Below are 19,641 nucleotides of genomic sequence, written 5' to 3' on the forward strand. Positions count from 1 at the left end.
AGCAAGCATGCTCATGCATGGTAATATATATACATTGAATATATACAACGGAAAATGGCTGATGAAAAATCAGAGAAGAAATAGTGTTTGTTGGTGTTTCTGACTTGTGTAGAAAGAAAGAAAGAAAACTCTCAAAAATGTATTATTTGTATAAGTGTGGTTTTTAGGTTGTGGGTAACGAACGATTTCTATTTTGTGATTTCGTTTTGAATCAGTAATTCAACTCGAAGACCCAATTCTAATTCCACTGTGATAATAGGTAAGTTTTATTGGATTCGCTTATAGTTTTCATGTTCCATTAATTTCCCAACACGTACAAAATAATATTCTGTAATAATCAAAGATCATTACTTTGCTTCATAAGCACTTATTCTTTTCTTTGATCCAACGCTGACGCGGGCTTAATTTACCCTCGTTTTGTTTCTTTTTAGTAAATGAAAATTTAGCATATTCAATTAAGACGCTATATATAAGTGGGAACCATCTTCGTCCCCTTACGAAGCTGCAAAATGGCAAGCTTAGGCGCCAACTTCACAAGTCCAAGTTTCGCTGCACTCAACTCTAAAGCTATAAGAGCAACACTAGATTGGCATAAAGACACTTCAATGCCAATCCTCCCGGACTTCTTGAGAAAGCAACCGGAAAATCTTTTTGAAGTAGACGTGCAAGGTAACACAATCGTTCACTTTCTGGCCATGAGTGGCCGAGCATCGGCCTTGGAGAAGCTGCTTCAAGATGGCCCCTTAACAAGCCAGCAGCTCATGCAACTGAATCACAGATGCGAGACGGCCCTGCACGGAGCAGCGAGGTTTGGGAAGCGCAATGCTGCAGAAATCATGTTGAAGAAGAACCGGAATCTGGCCTTTGTGCGCAACAATTTGGGAGAGACGCCCCTCTACGTCGCTGCTGCTTATGGAAAGATGGACGTCTTCAATATTCTCAGGGTGCATGGCGGAGACTTGATCAGGAGGAACGATGGCCGGACGATCTTGCACGCAGCCGTTAATGGACAACATTACAGTAAGCTTTAATTTTAAATGAAAATATTAATGATCAATGTAATTAACCTATTAATTAATTCTCATATATATGTTCAAGAAAAAAATAAAAAGACCATGTTATAAGTACATCATTGTGTATACTTTATGCTACATAATACATTACAAATGAAAAGAATATCCCTCGTGCCTCATTATCTCGCCTGTCTCAACATGTCATATGTCTTGGATGAAAGATATTTTAATCATACGTGTCACCACTTTAGGTGATGGGTATTTTAAATATTTTAATATTATTATATAGTTTAAGATATACGTAATGATATATTAATAATATTTTTTAAAATAAAATTATCTGATACCTGAAAAACTGAGTTTTATTAATGACTTAACTTTTGCTATCTGATCAAACAGGTCTTGCTTTGGAGTTATTGGAATTATATCCTAATCTTGCAGCAGCACATGATGATAAGGGAACCACTGCACTGAATTTGTTGGCCACCAAACCCAAATCCTTCAAAAGTGGATCATGGTATTCTCTCAAGAATCTTGGAAGCAGGGCCTACGTTCCTCTCCAGTTCCTTCTTTGCATGGCCTATCTTTGTAAGCGGGAGTGTCCGATAAAATTGCACTCAATTAAGTTAATTGAAATATAATTATTAAAATTAAAATAATTAAATAAAATAAACTCATGAAAAAATTTATTTATTTTTTTGTTATTTGCCATCTAATCTATCATAACTCCCAAAATAAGAATTATCTTTAAGAAAATTACTTTGGATGCTAATTTAGGTCAAAAATATTTTTTAATTTTATATATATATATATATATATATATTAATCAAGCAGGCATTCCAACGGTTGCTGAATGGCCTAAAGCAGCTGCTGATCTAGAGAATCAACGTCGAAATGGAGTTCTCATCAACCACCTAAAAAATTCGTTTACTACGAAATTGATCTCAGGTTTCAAAACAGATTCTGCACAATCAATAAAGTTTATTATCGTAAAATCTTTTGTTTGAAAACAAATTTTGTACTTTTTTTGTAGTTACTTACCCTAGCTAGCTAGCTAATTGTTCAACTAATCCATCCATTAATTTCTAAAAGTTCTTCCTTCTTGCAGGTTATCATTGGATCATCCGAGGTTGGTTAGTTTTACTCTTCAACAATGAATTATTTGTTGGAAAAGAATTTGTATAAGGAATACAATAAATTTAAAAATATATGATACCATTTATTAAGACGAATAATCTTAAAAAAAACTATTACATCGTAATGAGATTCTCTTTTAATTAATTAATATACAATCGGCTAGTTAAAAGTGAAGATTTCTTTTTCTCAATTAATATAATTTTTATTGATCAATTTAGTTATTGTTCTTAGTGTTTACTATTTTTCTTGTTAATTACTTACAAAGACAAAAAGGAAAGTAAAAAAAATAAAAAGAAAAGAGAAAAACAATCAAGGCCCAGATGCACGGATCTACAATCAAGCCAGGTACAGGGAGGACGTATTTTTGTTTCTAACTTCTTCTAATCTTTTTGGTTATGAAGTTGTCTATTGCCTTAGAGGAATCGATGATATAAAGCAACAACATGCATTTGCAATACTACTGGCAAAAAAGTTGATAGCACTACGGGAAGATTGGAGCCATTACACATACGGCGATTGTCCCCGTAACCTGAGTGAACACCAGGCTCCAACAGAAGACCAACTCCACATAAGCCATGAAGGATCCATGATTTTCGACATGGCAACATTCAACACAAGAATGATGAATAGAATGCAAAACCCGCTAATCCAAGCGGTGAATCGCAGCATCCATGAGATGGTAGAGGAAATTCTTGGAAAGTTTCCAGATGCTGCATTCTTCATTGATAAGAAAGGGAAGAACATACTGCACATAGCGGTGGAATGTAAAGATAGGAAAATGTATGACTATTTGAAGTCAAAAGTCCACAAGGAGGAGATGTTGGCGGCCATGGACAGCCAAGGAAACACCATATTGCATCTTGCTACCAGAGAGGGAAGCAGTCCCAACATTACTCATGGACCCATGAACCAGATGGCGTGGGACGTATGCTGGTTTAAGGTATCAATTTATTCTAATTGATAAATCAAATTAATATTGACCAAGTATTTTTGCCACAAAAATATGATTAATCCACCAATGTTACCTTTTTCTTTCAACACGTGGGACAAATTAAAACACGTACGTATATCATTAAACATTTATATCCAAAACCTAGATAGTTGATTTGTTTTGTTATGTTGTTTTTCTTCTTGTGGATCCACAGCGCATCTGTTATGATGCTCCCTCTCATTTCTTATATCATCGGAATACTGATGGGAAGACAGCAAGTGAAATATTTGAAGAAAACCACTCCAGACTTCGTGAAGAAGCAGAGAAAACTGTGAAAGATATGAATAACGCGCTCATGCTGGTCGCCACTCTTGTGGGCACTGTCAATTACGCCACACTCTTCACCATCCCCGGAGGTTTTGTAGAAGATCCCAACAGCGAAAACTTTGGCCGACCATCACTTTTTAGCAGCCGAGAAGGGCTTGGCAGTGACCTGAGGTGGTTCTTAGGCTTCACCGGCGTGGCTATCTTCTCCTCCTTGTTCTCCTTAGCGACCATGCTTCTAATTCAGTTGTCCCGGTTTTCCAACCTTGACTTCTATTTGTCATTGCCATACAGATTTCTTGGTGCTCTAATTGCCCTGTTTTTCTCTGCACTCGCCACCATTTTTGCCTGCGTCAAAGCCTATAAAATCATAGCATTAGGAGTTAATCCTAATATTTTCATGTGGCCTACCATTATCATGCTAACCCTTGTTGGCATAGACACAGCCTACCCAACCACTGAGTACATGATTTACGCTCTTCGTTGTGCATTTTCGTTTATCGGCAAGGAAAGTGTATCCCCTCCTCTTTAACCCTCGTTTTCACCAATAATTTGTTTGTTTGTTCATGTTTTCACAACAAAATCTATGCAAACGTGACTTCCATTATAAATATTGAGACAATTATATATCTAGAAATAAGGAGATTTTTAAATTGTTTAACATGGGTTTCATTTATCTTTTGTTCTGCTAAGTGAACATTAATTTAAAAAATAGATAGGTAGCCAAGGATTTTACAAGAAAATGATTCTCGGGGGCTGCATAGAATCAACAAACAAGAGAAAAATGCTAAATACTCTTTGGTATGGGGTTATTTTTTATTGGGAATTTTTTTAATAAAACATGTTGTTTGTTAGACATATTGTCGGTGCCTAAATTTTATGTTTTATAACAAATTAAACAATTGCCCATTGTCCATTAAAGAAATAATATATATTTATTGTTGTTTAACAATTGTCCAATATTACCCATAAGTATAGTATCAATTACAAAAAAAACATAACATAAATATATAGGAGTAGAAAATTAAAATTTATCATTAGATTAAATATCTAAACTCCTTAATTAAATAAAAAGTGCAAGAAACAATGAAGTCATGACAATACAGTCCTATGATATAAAAATTTAAAAAAATAAATTGAATATTTTGAAGCTACCCACCTTATAATAAGTTGTTATATTATATATAGTTAAGAAACCTTAAAATCATTTTTCTAACTAAAATAACTACTTAAATATTACCCAATTGCTTCATTTGGACCCCCACCTTTCTGGGCTTTTCAATTGGATTTTATGCACTAGGCTAGCACTAGATTTTTATTTTATTATTTATATAATGCATGATCTGAGCATCAAAGATTTGGAGTATAAAAAAAAAAAAAAGAAAGAAAACTAACAAATCAGTGTCTTGTTGTCTCCTTGGACCACGATTCTCTTCCAAGGATATTTTATCTTATTGCTGTAATATTCTTAGTTGATTAAATTATAAATGAAATTATCTTTAATTTTTAATATTTTATAAACAAATAATTTTTTTTATTAAATAAAATGACACCACATAAAACCCGGAGAGAACAACTTAGGCCCCTAAAATTTAAATTTAGGACATCAAACTCATTATTAATACTGCCACCTATTATATATTAATTGTTAAATATACCAAGCTATTTCATTACTATTGTAAAGAGTACTTTGATAAGATTAAGTGGCAGCAATGAACTACTGTTAATTCCGAATAATAATCCCAAAGCCTACTAATGTGAGTGGATCAATAAAGCTAAAAAAGTTTGTTAAATAGCACTAATTTTGTTTACTTTTGCAGTGATGTTGGTGGACAGCATTCCAAGTGCTGCAACCCACTTAATTATTCCATGTTTTACTAATTTAGTGAGTGAAGGAATTATTTTATCCCCTGACAATATATATAAATAAAATTCTTTAATAAGAACTCATTAAAATTATAAAAGTGTTATTGTCACATGATTTTAAATTTTTTTTCTTGACAAAAAGAAAAAAATTGAGTTAATTAGCAAAGGACACAACATGTGACTAAACACTTCACGAAAAACTTTTAAATGGATACTAATACTATTATCATTGCCAAGTTAGATTATTTATTTATATTTTGTTTTATTAATGAGGAAAAAATCTCAAAAATCATAACTACCTTGATGTCACCACAAATTAGCCAACGGATAGAGGACGTGTATTCTCCAAAGGACAATTGAGAGAATTACCACTTGACTTAAACTAGGAAGGGCATGTGTTCGGGTTGACCCAGACAATATCCGGAAACCCAAATTCAAGTTTAGCGAGCGTATCTCGATATCTTCGACCCCCTGGGTCCTTCCAAAGCCCCTAAAGGCGATTGTTGTCCTAAGATTCTTGAAGATGTTGGGCATATCCATTCCTTCCAAGATCGTGATTTCTAAATTGAGGCGATTATTATCTTAAAATGCTTGGAGAATAACTTCTCCCCACTCGTGGAAACAAACTCAACAACGAATTCTTCTGCAATATCAAGAAGATGTTCTCCAATGAAAAAGAAATGAATTTTTATCTTCTGAGAATGACCCTCGCTCCACATAAATATGAGTGAATCCACATAGTTAAAGGGGTTCCATATTTTTAAGTTTTCCTATGAACAATCTCCAGTTTTGATAACTTTGGGAATTAACTTAAGCATCGAAGTAATCACAAGGGAGCAAGTCCCCGACTCTTTTGCAAGTACTTGATACAAGATAAGAGTGGTGATCCTGCTCGCATTATTATTTACTAAGTGAATACTTACAAGTTACAACTAAGGGAAAGGAAATATTATGTATTATTATTTGTTAGATCGCTGAACAAACACAAGCTAAATATAGAGATGGAGCAACATGAAAAATAAAATTTGAGCTGATCAGTATCTATAAACAATTGCTAATTAGGTATAAATTAAAGAAAAGTGCTATTAATATGTCATGATGTACATCTTAAATTGTATAATGATGTTTTAGTATTTAAAATGCCCTCACTCAATATATAATAAGACGATGAATATTTATGTCATTTAAATATATTATATAATTTAAAATATACATAAATAATGTATAATTAACATGACTCTAAATTAAATTCAGAGATAGGTAACGCGTCTCCACCCCCATTAATTAATTAATTAATAGAACTAAATTGGCCAGATGTCATATCGTAGCTTTAATTTTTGTTTAATGATGATGGCATGTCAAAGCAGAAAATTGAAAATGGAATGGCTTGTTGGTGGCTGTATCAGGAGGAGCGCGCATGGGTGGGTCGGAAGCATCCCTGTGGAAGGAACAAGATAAGAATATCGAATGTCTATGTCACACCTCTTTTATGGCCAACAAACTACACCGCCATTCATTAATTAACCCTTCATTTGGATGCAATTTGTTGTATGGTTTGGTGGAAGGTTGGTGAATTTCAGGTGACCCTCCTTTTGCTGTGGAGCTGTCACCCTTCACACTCACAGCAACCAAAAGTAGCAATAATTTTTAAATCTATAATTTAGAAATTTAATCTTTTTTGTAATTTTATTTTTAAATAAAAATGTTTTTAATATTATTTATAACCAAAAAGAAAAAAAATAAATTTATTAAGTTATAAACTTTGAAGGAATTTAACAAATTTTAACCTAAAAAATGGCTTTGTGAGTATATAAGACTACCTATATTTTTTGAGGATTGAAGCTTTTGTAAGCAATTTATCTTTAAGAAACTAATATAGCAAATTCCACCTATATATGTTTTACGATTTAATTAAGTCCCTTCTATAAAAAAAAAAAAAAAAATCTATTATATATATCATTTAAACTTAATATTTGAGACCAACTTAAAAGATATAATAAATATATTAATTATTAATAGTGTTAAACTAAAAACTCCAAACTAAGCGCTAACTTGATATTTTGTATTATGGTGTAACTATTGTGGTGTAATTGTCTCTTCAGTGCGTTTGTTTGTGTTATAAATATAATAATAATGTTAATAAAAATAGTGTTTTTGTTAGTTATAATAATAATGTTAAAAGTACCTGATAAGGATTTAGTTTAATATTTTATTATTAAGTTATAAATGTATAAATAAAATGACTAAAAAAGGTACCGAGAAATTAAATAACTATTGTAGAAAGTGACATAATTATGAAGTGGGGGAATAAAATTTAATTATTTTTAAGTAAGTTAATCTGTTTTCTTATGTTATTTCTCAAAAAAAAAAAAATATTAATGAACTGTTTGTGTATGAGAACTACAACATTAGCAAATGGGGGGGTCTAGAAACTAGAAAGAAAGGGTGACCCAAATGCTAAATGTATTATTCTATATTATAAGGCTGTAAAAGAGAGCCCTCTTTGAGCTTGAGCTTGTGGTTGAGGTGTCCTGTTTAACTCGGAAAGTCCACACACACAGACACAGTTGATTTGTCAATACCCGCAGCAGACTGGTGCACAGACAGGAGGAGGACCCGCATGCATTTATTCCCATCTTTCATCAGTCACCATTGTTCTTTTCTTGTCGCCCCAATTTCGCTCGCTTCCTCTCTTTTTATTCTTTTGCCACTTCGATTTTTAGGATAATGGTCTTTTCAAGGAAAATTTTATCTGAAAAATCGAGATGGAGATGCTCGTCTTGTCTTTGATTTCTACGAAGATGTTGGTTTTTCCAATTCTTCTTCCTAGACCATCAGGAAGAGCTTTTGTTTAATGGGTTTTGGTTTCTCCTTGCTTTGCTCTCAGCTTCTCCAATGTGTAGGTGACAGACAGCTGCGCCCCATTCGGTGGCCTTCGCAATTCTGGCATTCTTCTTCTTCTTCTTCTTCTTCTTCATCTTCTTTCAAAGTGGGTGCAGGCGAGTTCTCCGTATCTGAATGCCAAAACATTTATTAAGAAGCTAGCTGTCCACAAGGCGTTCGTTATTTGTTCTCAATGAGCGGTTGTTTCACTGCGACCCATAAAAGCTTGTCGGTTGTGTTGTCTGCACGCTGAAATTAGTTCTATGAAAGGACCACTAGAAAGCTCCGTAAATATCGCCCCATAAAGACACTCTTGCTTCCGTTTACACGTCAAAATTATTGTAATTGCTTTATCATCATATTTGTTTTTATAGCTGCAATCTCCGCTGTTGCTTCTTCCATACCTTTCCTTTGAGGCCAGACCCGAATACCCGGTTCAGGATTCTTCTCGATCCGATGATTTTCTTCGTGATTTCTTGTTTTTCTTTCATCCTGCTTTCCAACTCCTTTTCTTCCAAGGACTTAATGGTACCCAGCTCAAGGCTACTGGCCTGGTTTTGGAGAGAACTATCCCATTTTGTCATGGTGGTGTTGGGCAAAAGTGTGATTGCTGTTGCTTCCCTTGAAGTTTCAAAGGAGGCTGCTTCTGGGAAAGCGGAGAATGTGAAAGGGGAAGAAAAGACCTGTTTGCTGGATTTGCCTGAATTGGCCATGGATTGCATTTTGGAGCGGCTTTCTCCTGCCGGTTTGTCTAGTATGGCTGGAGTTTGTACTTCTCTGAGAGAAAGATGTGCAAGTGATCATTTATGGGAAAGACACATGAAACAGAAATGGGGTAGGATAATCAACGATGTTGCTTGTAGAGAATGGCAGTGGCAGATTGCTTCAACAAATAGATCAACCCTTTCCAATGGAACAAAGAGAAAAGCAATTTTTGGGTATTTTTCAGGCCTTTGGCTTCTTCTGTCGGATAGATCGAAATTGGGAAATGGTAGCAGGACAGGGAGTTTCTTGCAGAGGGATTCAATCATGGCTTGCTATATTGCTCTTGAGACGGGCAAGTTCTGGTTCCCAGCTCAGGTCTATAACCGCGAGGTAGTTTGGCTTCGACTACATATCGTGAATTGAATTCTCTTTTATTTTTTCCAGGGACATTCTCAGTTTTTATATATCTGTTGAACTAGTCACTGAATATGTTTGATCTTGGAAAAAGCAGAATGGACATGTTGGGTTTATGCTGTCTTGTTATGATGCCGAGCTCAGTTATGATTCCAGCACAGACACCTTCAGGGCAAGGTAATTTATACCATCCAGGCTGGTGCCAATTTCCAAATCATGTGATTTCAACATTTTCATCCTGCATTTAGCAGCCAAAGTTTATGAGCATCCGTCGTTTCATCAATATTTAGAACTCCAGATTTCAATTTTTCAAAATGTTGACCAATTCACGGTTGTTCTCTGGACACAAATTCGCATGGTAACTCTAAATCGATTTGGTACTGTAGGTATTCACCTTATGGGAGGAGGACAATTGAGGAAAACATAGAGTGGCATAGAGTAAGAGCACCAGCTGTGGACACTCCTGCACATGTACTTCATGCCTCTGATTGTTTAGATGATTTGAGACCTGGAGATCATATTGAGATTCAGTGGAGAAGAAACAAAGAATTCCCTTATGGTGTGTTTCTTATCCTTCATTTTCCCTTTTTGATAAGTGATTCCTTCTCATTCTTCATATAATAGAACTCCAACTTTTCTATTGAAGAATTAGCAAATAGTTTCAGCTCAACTTTTCTGTTGATATTACCAACTGTTCATTCATCATCCTATCGTAATTTAACCTTTGCTCAATGCACACTGCAGGCTGGTGGTATGGACTTGTTGGTCACCTGGAATCATGCAACGGAAACATTACTCAATGCCAATGTCACGGTAGTGGTGAGAGGATAATCTAATTCATGCCCCTTTTTGTCTGCACATATCTACGCATGTGATGCATAGGAGAGTATTTTTTTCCCTTTGCTTTTTCCACACCATGAAACAGAAAGAAAAAGAAAAGAAAGAGGAGGAGAATAAGAAGAAAGAAAAATCGTGATTTGGTAAAATTGCACTCTGATAAGAATTTTTTTTTTTATAGAGGTAAGCTCTACATCCTGCTTAAAACTATAGCACCAGATTTTGTGCACCTTCTTTTTTTTCTCTTAAAATGCTGGACAGGTCAGTAGACACTAAAGTGCTCTGATTTTATTTAAACGATGGCTATCAACTTCACCTGTTGCATAATTGAGCAACACAATTACTTTATATTGTTCTGTGGGGAAATATTACTTTCTTTATTCTGTAGTAGTTTATGATCAATGGATTCCTGTTTTGTCATATTATGCTGTCTCTATTGTGGCTTCTCTTATTCTTGATTTTTTTTCTCAGTAAGTACATATCTAGAGCTGGCCTTTGTGACATAAGGCTAATACAAGTTGATCCCACTGTAATTGTTTTCTTCCTGAACAAATGAATTTTTTCTCTAGCTAGTCTTAGATGCTCCTAATTGTTACTCTTTCAGAGAAAAATCCGTGCCCTCTGGATCAAAAAATTATTACTTCTACGTTCCCTGAACTTTTATTGTAGTGTAAAGGTGAGAGGCAATTATGTCTATCAAAGGAACAAGAACCTCTCACAGAATTGTTGGGTCAAGTTTCCCTCCTAGTTGGAGGATGGCCCAGTAATGGTTGGGTATTCCTAAAAGGATGGCCCTGTTTCTATCGCTAATATTTTTATCTCATAGGACTGAAATACCCCTTAATGATTTTAGGGTTTTTTGCCTCTTAGGCTATAAAAGTCGTGCATAAGGAAGAGAAGAAACAAGAAGAAAAACGGAAGAGTTCTTCAAGAATTTGGATTTCAGTTTCTGCATACGTATCTGTGATCAAATAGACGATCAGACGGTGTTTTGTGATCCGATTGAGTTGAAATTTGGAGGGTACGTTCTAGACTCGTGGTTCTAGGATCTGAATGGTGGAGATCTGATTTGGAGGTTGGGATCCTTGGGTATCAAGCCGTTTTCATACTGCCTTGTGGTTTGGTTTGTTATTCCCTAACTCTTTTGTTGATCAGACAATTAGATGATGTTTTGTGGTCTGATTGAGCTAAAATTTGGAGGGTATGTTCTGGACTCGTGATTCTAGGATCTGAATGGTGAGATCTGATTTGGAGGCCGGGATCCTTGGGTATCAATCCGTTTTGGTATTGCCTGTTGTTTGGCTTGTTCTTCCTTAACTCCTTGGTTGTGGTAGTTAGGGAAGAACAAGTCGAACCTCAAGCCAGTACAAAAATGGCTCGATTTCCAAGGATCCCGGCCTCCAAATCAGATGTCAACCATTCAAATCCTAGAACCACAAGTCTAGAATGTAGCCTCCAAATTTCAGCCCAATTGGACCACAAAATATTGTCTGTTTGATCACAGCTACATAGGCAGAAAATGAAATTCGAATTCTCCAAGAACTCTTCCATTTTTCTTCTCTTCCTTATGCACGACTTTTGTAGCCTAAGAGACACAAAACTCTAATCTCATTAAAGGGTATTTTAGTCCCACGAGATAAAAATATTAGTGACAAACCGGGCCATCCTTTTAGGAATACGCAAACCATTATCGAGCCATTCTTTTAGGAATATTCAACCATTACTAGGCCATCCTCCAACTAGGAGCGAAGCCCACCCAACAAGAATTTCTGGTCATCCTATTCAGATTTGTAATTTATATGATCCCCTTGGAAAACCTTGGGTTACTTGGTCCCGTACGTGTGACTGGGTTCTGAATTAATGACCTTTTAAGAACAGGTGGAAGTTGGGGAGTGGATGGTTTGAGAAGAGAACTCTGTGACATCCATCTTGTGTTTATTTGATCAGTTCTTTTGGAACCAAATGGAAGTGTTATCTTTTTATGATATTTGCATAGCATTTGAACTATCCGGATGCAATGGCTGTAAAACAAGCCAAACTAATTTAACATTTTAATTTTAGAAAATCATCATGTATGATGTTACTGGTTGAGTTTTATGAGCACGGTCACATTTGCAGTTGGATTGATGAATATGAGCATATTTTGCAGACACAATAATACTGGAGTTCAAGCAATACACCCCTGGATCGCGATGGAGACGAGCTAAAATAAACAGGAAGAACCACAGAGAAATAGGGAATGGAGCCGATGGCTTTTATGGAGGAATCAGGAAGCTTTACAACGATAAAGACATCTCAGTGTGGAGGCGCTTGTGGCCAAACCAAGTCTTGGAATAGCAAGCGCACAGCTTCCACGTCACTCGAGCTCTCTGTAAATAAGTCCCGAATCTTTCTAGTTCATTTTCTTCTTTCCTTTTTGGTTGGTACAAAAATTATCTTGTTATACAAGTGGTTTCCACAAGAAGGAAGAGTCTAGCCGAAGTATACAGGCAAGTCAATGGTCCGGATTTAACCCAGATCCTTTAAGATCTGGATCTGACAAGTAAAGTTCCCATCTAGATCCATTTGTATCAGAGTATATATAACACGAACGTTGAATCAGTTGACTGTAGATTTAGTTTGTAATGCGGCAACCTTCTATGGTGCGGATAGAATGTAGCGTTAGAGTGAAGTCTAAGCTTTTGATAGCTACAAAATCTTTGTTTTCTTCCCCTCCTGTTTCTGGTAAGTTTCCATGAAAATACATCACCGAGCATTCGAGCTTTTATAAAGGAAATCAACCTAGTGTTCTCAAAAAGGAAAAAAAAAAGTATATATATGTATTAATGTTGTTGGGGGAGGATTACTGTGTTCACTAAGCATCAAACTCATGCAAGGGCAAGGCTTTTTGTCCTCCAGAATAGTATCTAATGATCAAGTTAATATTGAAGGAGGAGTTAAAATAAGTACTCAAGTGTTTGAGTAGATTAGGAAACGTGGGAGAAAGCTATTTATTGAAACTTTACCCTTTTATATAGGCTTAACCCTTTACGATTGGATAAGATTGTTAGCACGATCATCTTTTTGAGATGGTCGGATGAGATCATCGACAATATTATTCTAGAAATTTTTATATTGTGAAATATAATATCTCAAGTATAGATTACTTCTCTTGATAACATAAGGGTGAATAGATCATGTGTCACACTAACTATTATTGATGGGTCATGTGATACATAGTGACCAATGGGACACATGACATGTGATGATTCGCTCCATCTTGGAATTGGAAGGGGTATTAAAGGTAGATTTATAAATAATCATAGTGTCAAATTTCCTCATCATTTGACCCCTGCTCCTGAAGTTAAAGTTACTGGATATCAAATGATGAGTGCTATAAGTATGAGTTCTTTTGCCTTTTTCCCTTCCATCTCTTATTCCTCTTCTTTTAAATCATGCTCTCTTCCTAGGGGAGATGTCAAGATAAGCGCCTAGGATCATGCCACATCATCAACCTAGGAAAAGACAAGCGAGAAAGGATGTTACCTAGTGTTCCTCCTCAAACTATAAGTTATCATCCCTTCTTCCTTCCTTCACTTGTAGATCCATTGTTAGAAAAAGAGAGTTTTTGCTTGACCAAATGATGTTGTTGGGGAGAATCACTAAGTACACCAGGCATCAGACTCCTACAAGGACGAAACCTCTATCTTCCAGAATAACCTCTAATGAGTAAATTAGTATTCAGAGAAGAGTTAATATGAACATTAAAGTGTTTGAATAGATCAAAAATATAGAAAAGAGCTAAATGTTTAGAATTTACCCCTTATATAGTTCAAACTCCCTATAGTTGAGCAAGATTCTTGACAATATCGTCGAACAAGATCCTTAGCAACATTGTTCCTAAGATTCTTGAGTTATTATGTAGAATATTTTGGGTGTAATTGCTCCTCTAGGTAATAGAAAGGTAAATGGGTCATGTGTCATTATGTGACCGTAACACTAAATATTTTTAGAATAATTAGAGACTTGAAGAAATAAATCCTAATTTAATTGAATATAATTCCGGATTATTGATAAGATTTGGATGAGTGAATCTTAAAGTTGATTGTGTTAATGGTGAGAAAATAATTAATACTTACGGGTTTGGTTAACATCCAAAAATTTTATAAAATCTTGAGAATAAATCTTTAGGACAACTAATACACAATAATTAATTAAGTGAGAGTTCAAGTAAAAAAAATTAATTAAAAAATAATTTATTTAACCAAAGAAATGGGTCAAACTATATATATATATACATATATATATAATGCATAACGGAATATGGAGGATGCATTTGAGGTTACATTCCATTATTTGTGCGCTTGGATTTACTGAGTTTTCAAAGCTCATGATTGTATCTCCGTCATTTTCAAATACTTGTGGGGAGATTGCAAGCTCAAAGACTCGTTAGAAAATTTTCATTTATGTTTATGTAGAAGAGACCTCTTGCTTATGGTAGCTGCTATGTGACAACATTTTTCTATAATTAGTTATGATTTTTCTTGTAAATTCTGTCTAAATATTCAAATTGAAAAGCTCTTGTGCATCAAATATTTAAGTGAGTTGTTGGGAATTGTGGATAGCATGAAAAAATTTGATAAAAACTTCACATGATAAAAAATGAAGTCTAGTTTCTAATGAATCTAGTTTCATAATCTTTAGAATTTTATGAGCCGCGTAGTCACTCAATCAAACTAGCTGACTTTGAATCTGATTCGGGAAAGTCAAACATTTTTGTAATAAGATGAAATCTGGATATGTTGTAGCTTACTAAATAAGTTTTCCAATGGTGTATAAATCATCCCAAAAGACAAGCTTTGGTTGTTGAAATATTAAGAAAAATATGAAATATGTCACAACAACAACATAATAGTGAATAGTCAAGTTCATGAAATTTTTTGATGGGTTAAATGATACCCTTTGAGGTCTATACTTTTACATGAGATTGATCTATTGATTTTCTAGTCCTTGTGAAATTCTCAAGATGTTATATAAAGGCCAATTAAATTCATTTAATAATTAGAACCCAATATGGTGATGGGTTGCAATTGTCTTATGTCAATCACACAATTAGCAGGCCAAAATGGGAAATCACGGGATTTTCCATTAATGGATCTATTGTGTAACCCGATCTCATATTCAAATATTCAAATTAATATTAATTTGAAATAAGAAAATTTTTATATTATTTTTAAATTGGGGATAAAAAGGACAGATGTTATAGAGGCAACTTAGACATTAGCCATACAAAGGGATGTGGTCTATTACAACTATAATCAACCTAGGCACATTTCAAAGAATTTCCCAAAAAAGAGGGAGCAACTATTAAGGATGAACAACGGAAAGGGAGTCCGCTACAAATGAGACTACTACATAATGAAAAAGGATGTGGAGGCCAACTCGATGATCATTCAATGTACTCTTTTCATGTTGAATACTCATGTGCATACATTAATATATCTCGATTCTATACATTCTTTCAAGTTGCATGCTTTGGCTAAGAGTTTGGGGGTAGAAACTAAACTTTTAGGGTATGTAATGTTGATCTCGACCCTAATGGGGAAGACTATGGAGTCTTTGAAGTTGTGTAGAGATTCCCAAATCAATAGCAGTGATGTCAAGTTTCAAGCAGCTTCAACATCATCATATGATGGATTTCCTATACAAGTATGATGCCTACATGGATTGCCAAACAAAGACTATGACCATGGAAAGACTTGGTGGGATCGTGGTCAAGTTTCAAGGGAAAAATAGTCAAGGAAGTAAGATTATGATCTCGACCTTGAAAACAACAAGATTAATCGTAAAGGAAATGTATAGGTATATAGTCTACGCTCAAGTGCTAGAAAATAGAGCACCTAAGTCTAAAGAGGTGTGGGTGGTGCAAGAGTATGTGGACTTTTTTTGGAATATTTACCAAGATTATCTCCATTTAGAGGGATCAGAAGGATCGAGTTCTATATCGAGCTGACACAAGCATGTGCCCAAAATTGATATTTTCATATCAAATGGCATGGATGAAAATGGGGGAATTAAAGAGTTAGTTGCATGAGTTGACTAACAAGGGGCATGGGGCATGTCAATCTTATTCATGAAGAAGAAAAACGAGAGTCTATGTATGTGTATTGACTATTGTTGGTTGAATAAAGCTACAATTAAGAACAAGTACTTGTTCCCACACATCAATGAATTATTTGATCAGTTATAGGGAGCCAATGTGTTCTTGAAGATTGACTTGAGATTTGGATATTATTAATTAAGGATTATGCTCGACAATATGCCAAAAACTACATTCAAATTACAATATGGGCATTTCTATTATCTGGTAATGCCATTAAAACTTACGAATGTATCGATTACATTCATAGACCTCATGAATGGGTACAAGTTTGTGATTATTTTCTTTGACAATATTTTAGAATATTCCTCTAAAAAGAGGGAACACAAGGAATGTAATACCTTATGTTCGTATGAAGTTGCCACGTAATTTCGATGAGATTAGGATACTAAAAAATTGAATTAATAGTAGTTACAAGTACCGAATCAACTGCAGGGAGTGTCTCGGGGTAGAATTATCTAAGAAAAATAATATGGTTTCAATGAGCACTCCGAGATAGAATTTATGGTATCGAAAGAAATCTGATCGGGAACAGTTTTCGGTACAGCTAAAATGCAGCTGTCATTTAGGCTGCAAAATCGAATCGTTGCAGGAGGCTCCCGAAAAATTAGCGGAACCCTAGGGGGGCTCCGGTTTTTCGTAAAGATCAACCCTTCAGTGGTTTCGGGATGAAATGACAGCCCAATAAGGACACTGGGGCGAAATTATCATTTTTAACTAAGAATTGGATTATTAATTTTGTGTTTTCGGTATTTTAATGCCAAATAATTCAGTGTTTGAGGATATTATCGTAATTAGAGAATTATTTTAATAAATGTAAGGTTAAAATTAGGCATTTAAATATATATTCATTTTTATAATGTAATTTATATGCAATATATATATATATAATATATATATATGTGTATACGCATGGCAGCCTCTGTAAAATGCAACCCATGCCCTGTTGCAATCAGCCACACCCCCTGCAAGATTAAAATCACGTCTCTGCATGATTTGGAAGATTTTATACGCAAGGAAGATTTTGCACGCAATAGAGAATGGCCGAGGCAGGCGTGAAGGTTGTGGGGTGAGCCTATAAATAGACTAAGAATTGAGAGATTGAGGGAAGCAAATGAAGCAAGAAGTGGCAGTGAGCCATGAGAGATTCGGCCGAGAAAGAGAGAGAGAGTTCGAGCTTGGGTTAAGGGAAGAGAGAAGAAGATCGAGAGCAGGGAGAAATGGAGCAGTAAGGTGCGGCCATGGCAGCCACGAAGCTGCTGTTGCAGCAGCCAGGCGCGGCCATGGCCGCGGGCAACGGGAGCGGCGGAGGCGGCCACGATGGCAGGCGGCGCGGAGGCCATCGGAGGCAACAGGAGCGATCGAAGGTGGCCGGTATGGCTGGTTTCAGCCATAGCAGCGTGCAAGTGCTGGTTCGCGCACGCAGAAACAGGGGGAGGAAAGAAGAAGAAGAAGAAGGGGGAGGAAGGAAGGGGAAGAAGAAAAGAAGAAAAGGAAGAAGAAAAAAAAAAAGGAAAGAAAGAAGAAGAGGTTGCACGCAGAGGAGAAAGCAAGGAAGAAGAAGATGAATAGTAGAGGAAGAAAGAAAAAGAAAAAAAAAGAAAAAGAAAATTTAGAAAAAATAGAGAAAAATGTCAAAAAATTCTTAGAAAAATTTCTGAAAATAGGAAATTATGTTTCGGTGATATCCCGGAGATTTTTGGTGAGAAAACGGCCCGGGCATGCTTTTCGGGAATATGGCACGCATACCGAGGAAATCCGAGATGCTAAGTTAAGGTGAGTAAAATTTCTTAGAAAATTTTAGAAATTCAAGAATATTATTTTATGAATTTTCGTAGTGAAATATTTGAGAAAATATTTTAGAAATATTTAGTTTGGATTTATTGAGGAAAATTAGGAAGAAATAGAAAGAAAATTAAAGAAAAGGCTAGAAATTATGAAAAAAAAATAGATTTTAATGTTTATTTAAATAATTGTGATGATTAGGATGCTTTGAGGATTAAATTGAAGTGACTTGTGCAAATTTTGAGGTCGGCACGCAAATCGAGGCAATGCACGAGGCAAGGCACGGATATCGAGGTAACCCGATAAGCTCTAAAAGGTAAGTGGTACTTCCTCGAAATATTTTCATCATATTGACATGTCCTGATATGTAACCATCACGTAGACTGCATACATGACTATGAAATGCATAAGCACACGTTGATATTATTGATCACACGCATATGAGGCCGTAGGGAGTACGAACTGGCACCGCTGCCTTACCAAGGGTGCACCCATACACCCCGGCTTCGAAAGAGGTGGTCGCTAAAATGGTAGGTAGCATGAGGGGTGCAGTTGACACCTACGATGAAAGACATTGCATACACTCATGACATAGCATTATGTACCTTTACTTAGATGGTTCATCATCTAACATGAGTTTGCCCTTGGAATATTCAAACGTTTCAGGAGAAAATTGTAGCAGATGCAAGCATATATGAGGCATGAAATGGCACCTACGATGAAAGACATTGCATACACTCATGACATAGCATTATGTACCCTTACTTAGATGGTTCATCATCTAACATGAGTTTGCCCTTGGAATATTCAAACGTTTCAGGAGAAAATTGTAGCAGATGCAAGCATATATGAGGCATGAAATGGCACTTAGCAGAGTGCAGGAAGAATGAAATGTATGTTACGTAACCCCTATATTTGAATTCTGCTACTTTAGATTCTGAACGTTTTGAGGAATGTTGAATTTATTTATGATTAATGTTAAGATATCAGGTTTCGATCTTTGCTTCCGCATTTGATGTGTATAGTGATTCTCTTACTAGAAAAATGATTGGGAATTCTGGGACGAATTCAAGATATGATGTGGTTTAGCTTTAGCATTTGAAAAAAAAAAAAATTATTGTCCCGGAATTGTCCCAATTCATAACGCGCCCGAGAAAACGGGGCGTTACAAGGAACACTTGATGGTAGTGTTGCAAACACTGTAGGAAAACTAGTTATATGTCAATTTCTCAAAGTGTTGAGTTTTGACTATCTCAAGTAATGTTCTTAGGACATGTGATCGTATCTTAAGGGACTATAGTGAATTTAGTCAAGATTGAAGTTGTTAAAGGTTGGTGGTTGTCAACTAACATGACCAAGGTATGGAGTTTTTTAAAGTTGGTAAGATACTATGGGAGATTTGTGGAGGGATTCTTAAAAATAACTGCACCCTTGATGAGACTCATGCAAAAAGGAGTCAAGTACGAATGGTCCATCAAATATAAGGCGAGCTTTCAAGAGCTCAAGGGCAAGTTGACCTCAACACCTATTCTGACAATACTTAGTAGACCCAGAATGTATGTCATCTATACTAATGTCTCGAAGGTAGGGTTGGGAGTGATTGCATA

The 19,641-nt window shown here is 35.6% G+C and overlaps 3 protein-coding genes across 4 annotated transcripts; all 3 read left to right on the plus strand.

Annotated features, from left to right (window-relative positions):
* Window positions 1-509: 509 nt before the first annotated feature.
* On the plus strand, window positions 510-1,654 carry LOC127790889 (uncharacterized). The gene is made up of 2 exons (XM_052320618.1): window positions 510-1,020; window positions 1,413-1,654. Exons 1-2 carry the CDS (start codon window positions 510-512, stop codon window positions 1,652-1,654), a joined length of 753 nt encoding a protein of 250 aa, XP_052176578.1.
* Window positions 1,650-3,998, plus strand: LOC127790749 (protein ACCELERATED CELL DEATH 6-like). The gene is made up of 3 exons (XM_052320401.1): window positions 1,650-1,961; window positions 2,122-3,090; window positions 3,296-3,998. The coding sequence occupies exons 2-3, from the start codon at window positions 2,737-2,739 to the stop codon at window positions 3,935-3,937; spliced, it is 996 nt and encodes a 331-aa protein (XP_052176361.1). The 5' UTR covers window positions 1,650-1,961; window positions 2,122-2,736; the 3' UTR covers window positions 3,938-3,998.
* Window positions 3,999-7,808: 3,810 nt separating this feature from the next.
* Window positions 7,809-12,683, plus strand: LOC127791104 (F-box protein At2g26850-like). 2 transcript variants are annotated; one of them, XM_052320878.1, is made up of 5 exons: window positions 7,809-9,249; window positions 9,371-9,450; window positions 9,660-9,832; window positions 10,018-10,086; window positions 12,260-12,683. In XM_052320878.1, exons 1-5 carry the CDS (start codon window positions 8,611-8,613, stop codon window positions 12,445-12,447), a joined length of 1,149 nt encoding a protein of 382 aa, XP_052176838.1. In that variant the 5' UTR covers window positions 7,809-8,610; the 3' UTR covers window positions 12,448-12,683. The 2 variants fall into 2 exon arrangements, with proteins under 2 accessions (XP_052176838.1, XP_052176837.1); XM_052320877.1 differs by having other exon boundaries at window positions 7,818-9,249; window positions 10,018-10,092.
* The last annotated feature ends 6,958 nt before the right edge of the window (window positions 12,684-19,641 follow it).

Source organism: Diospyros lotus, chromosome 14, assembly GCF_014633365.1.
Source record: "Diospyros lotus cultivar Yz01 chromosome 14, ASM1463336v1, whole genome shotgun sequence".
NCBI lineage: Eukaryota > Viridiplantae > Streptophyta > Magnoliopsida > Ericales > Ebenaceae > Diospyros > Diospyros lotus.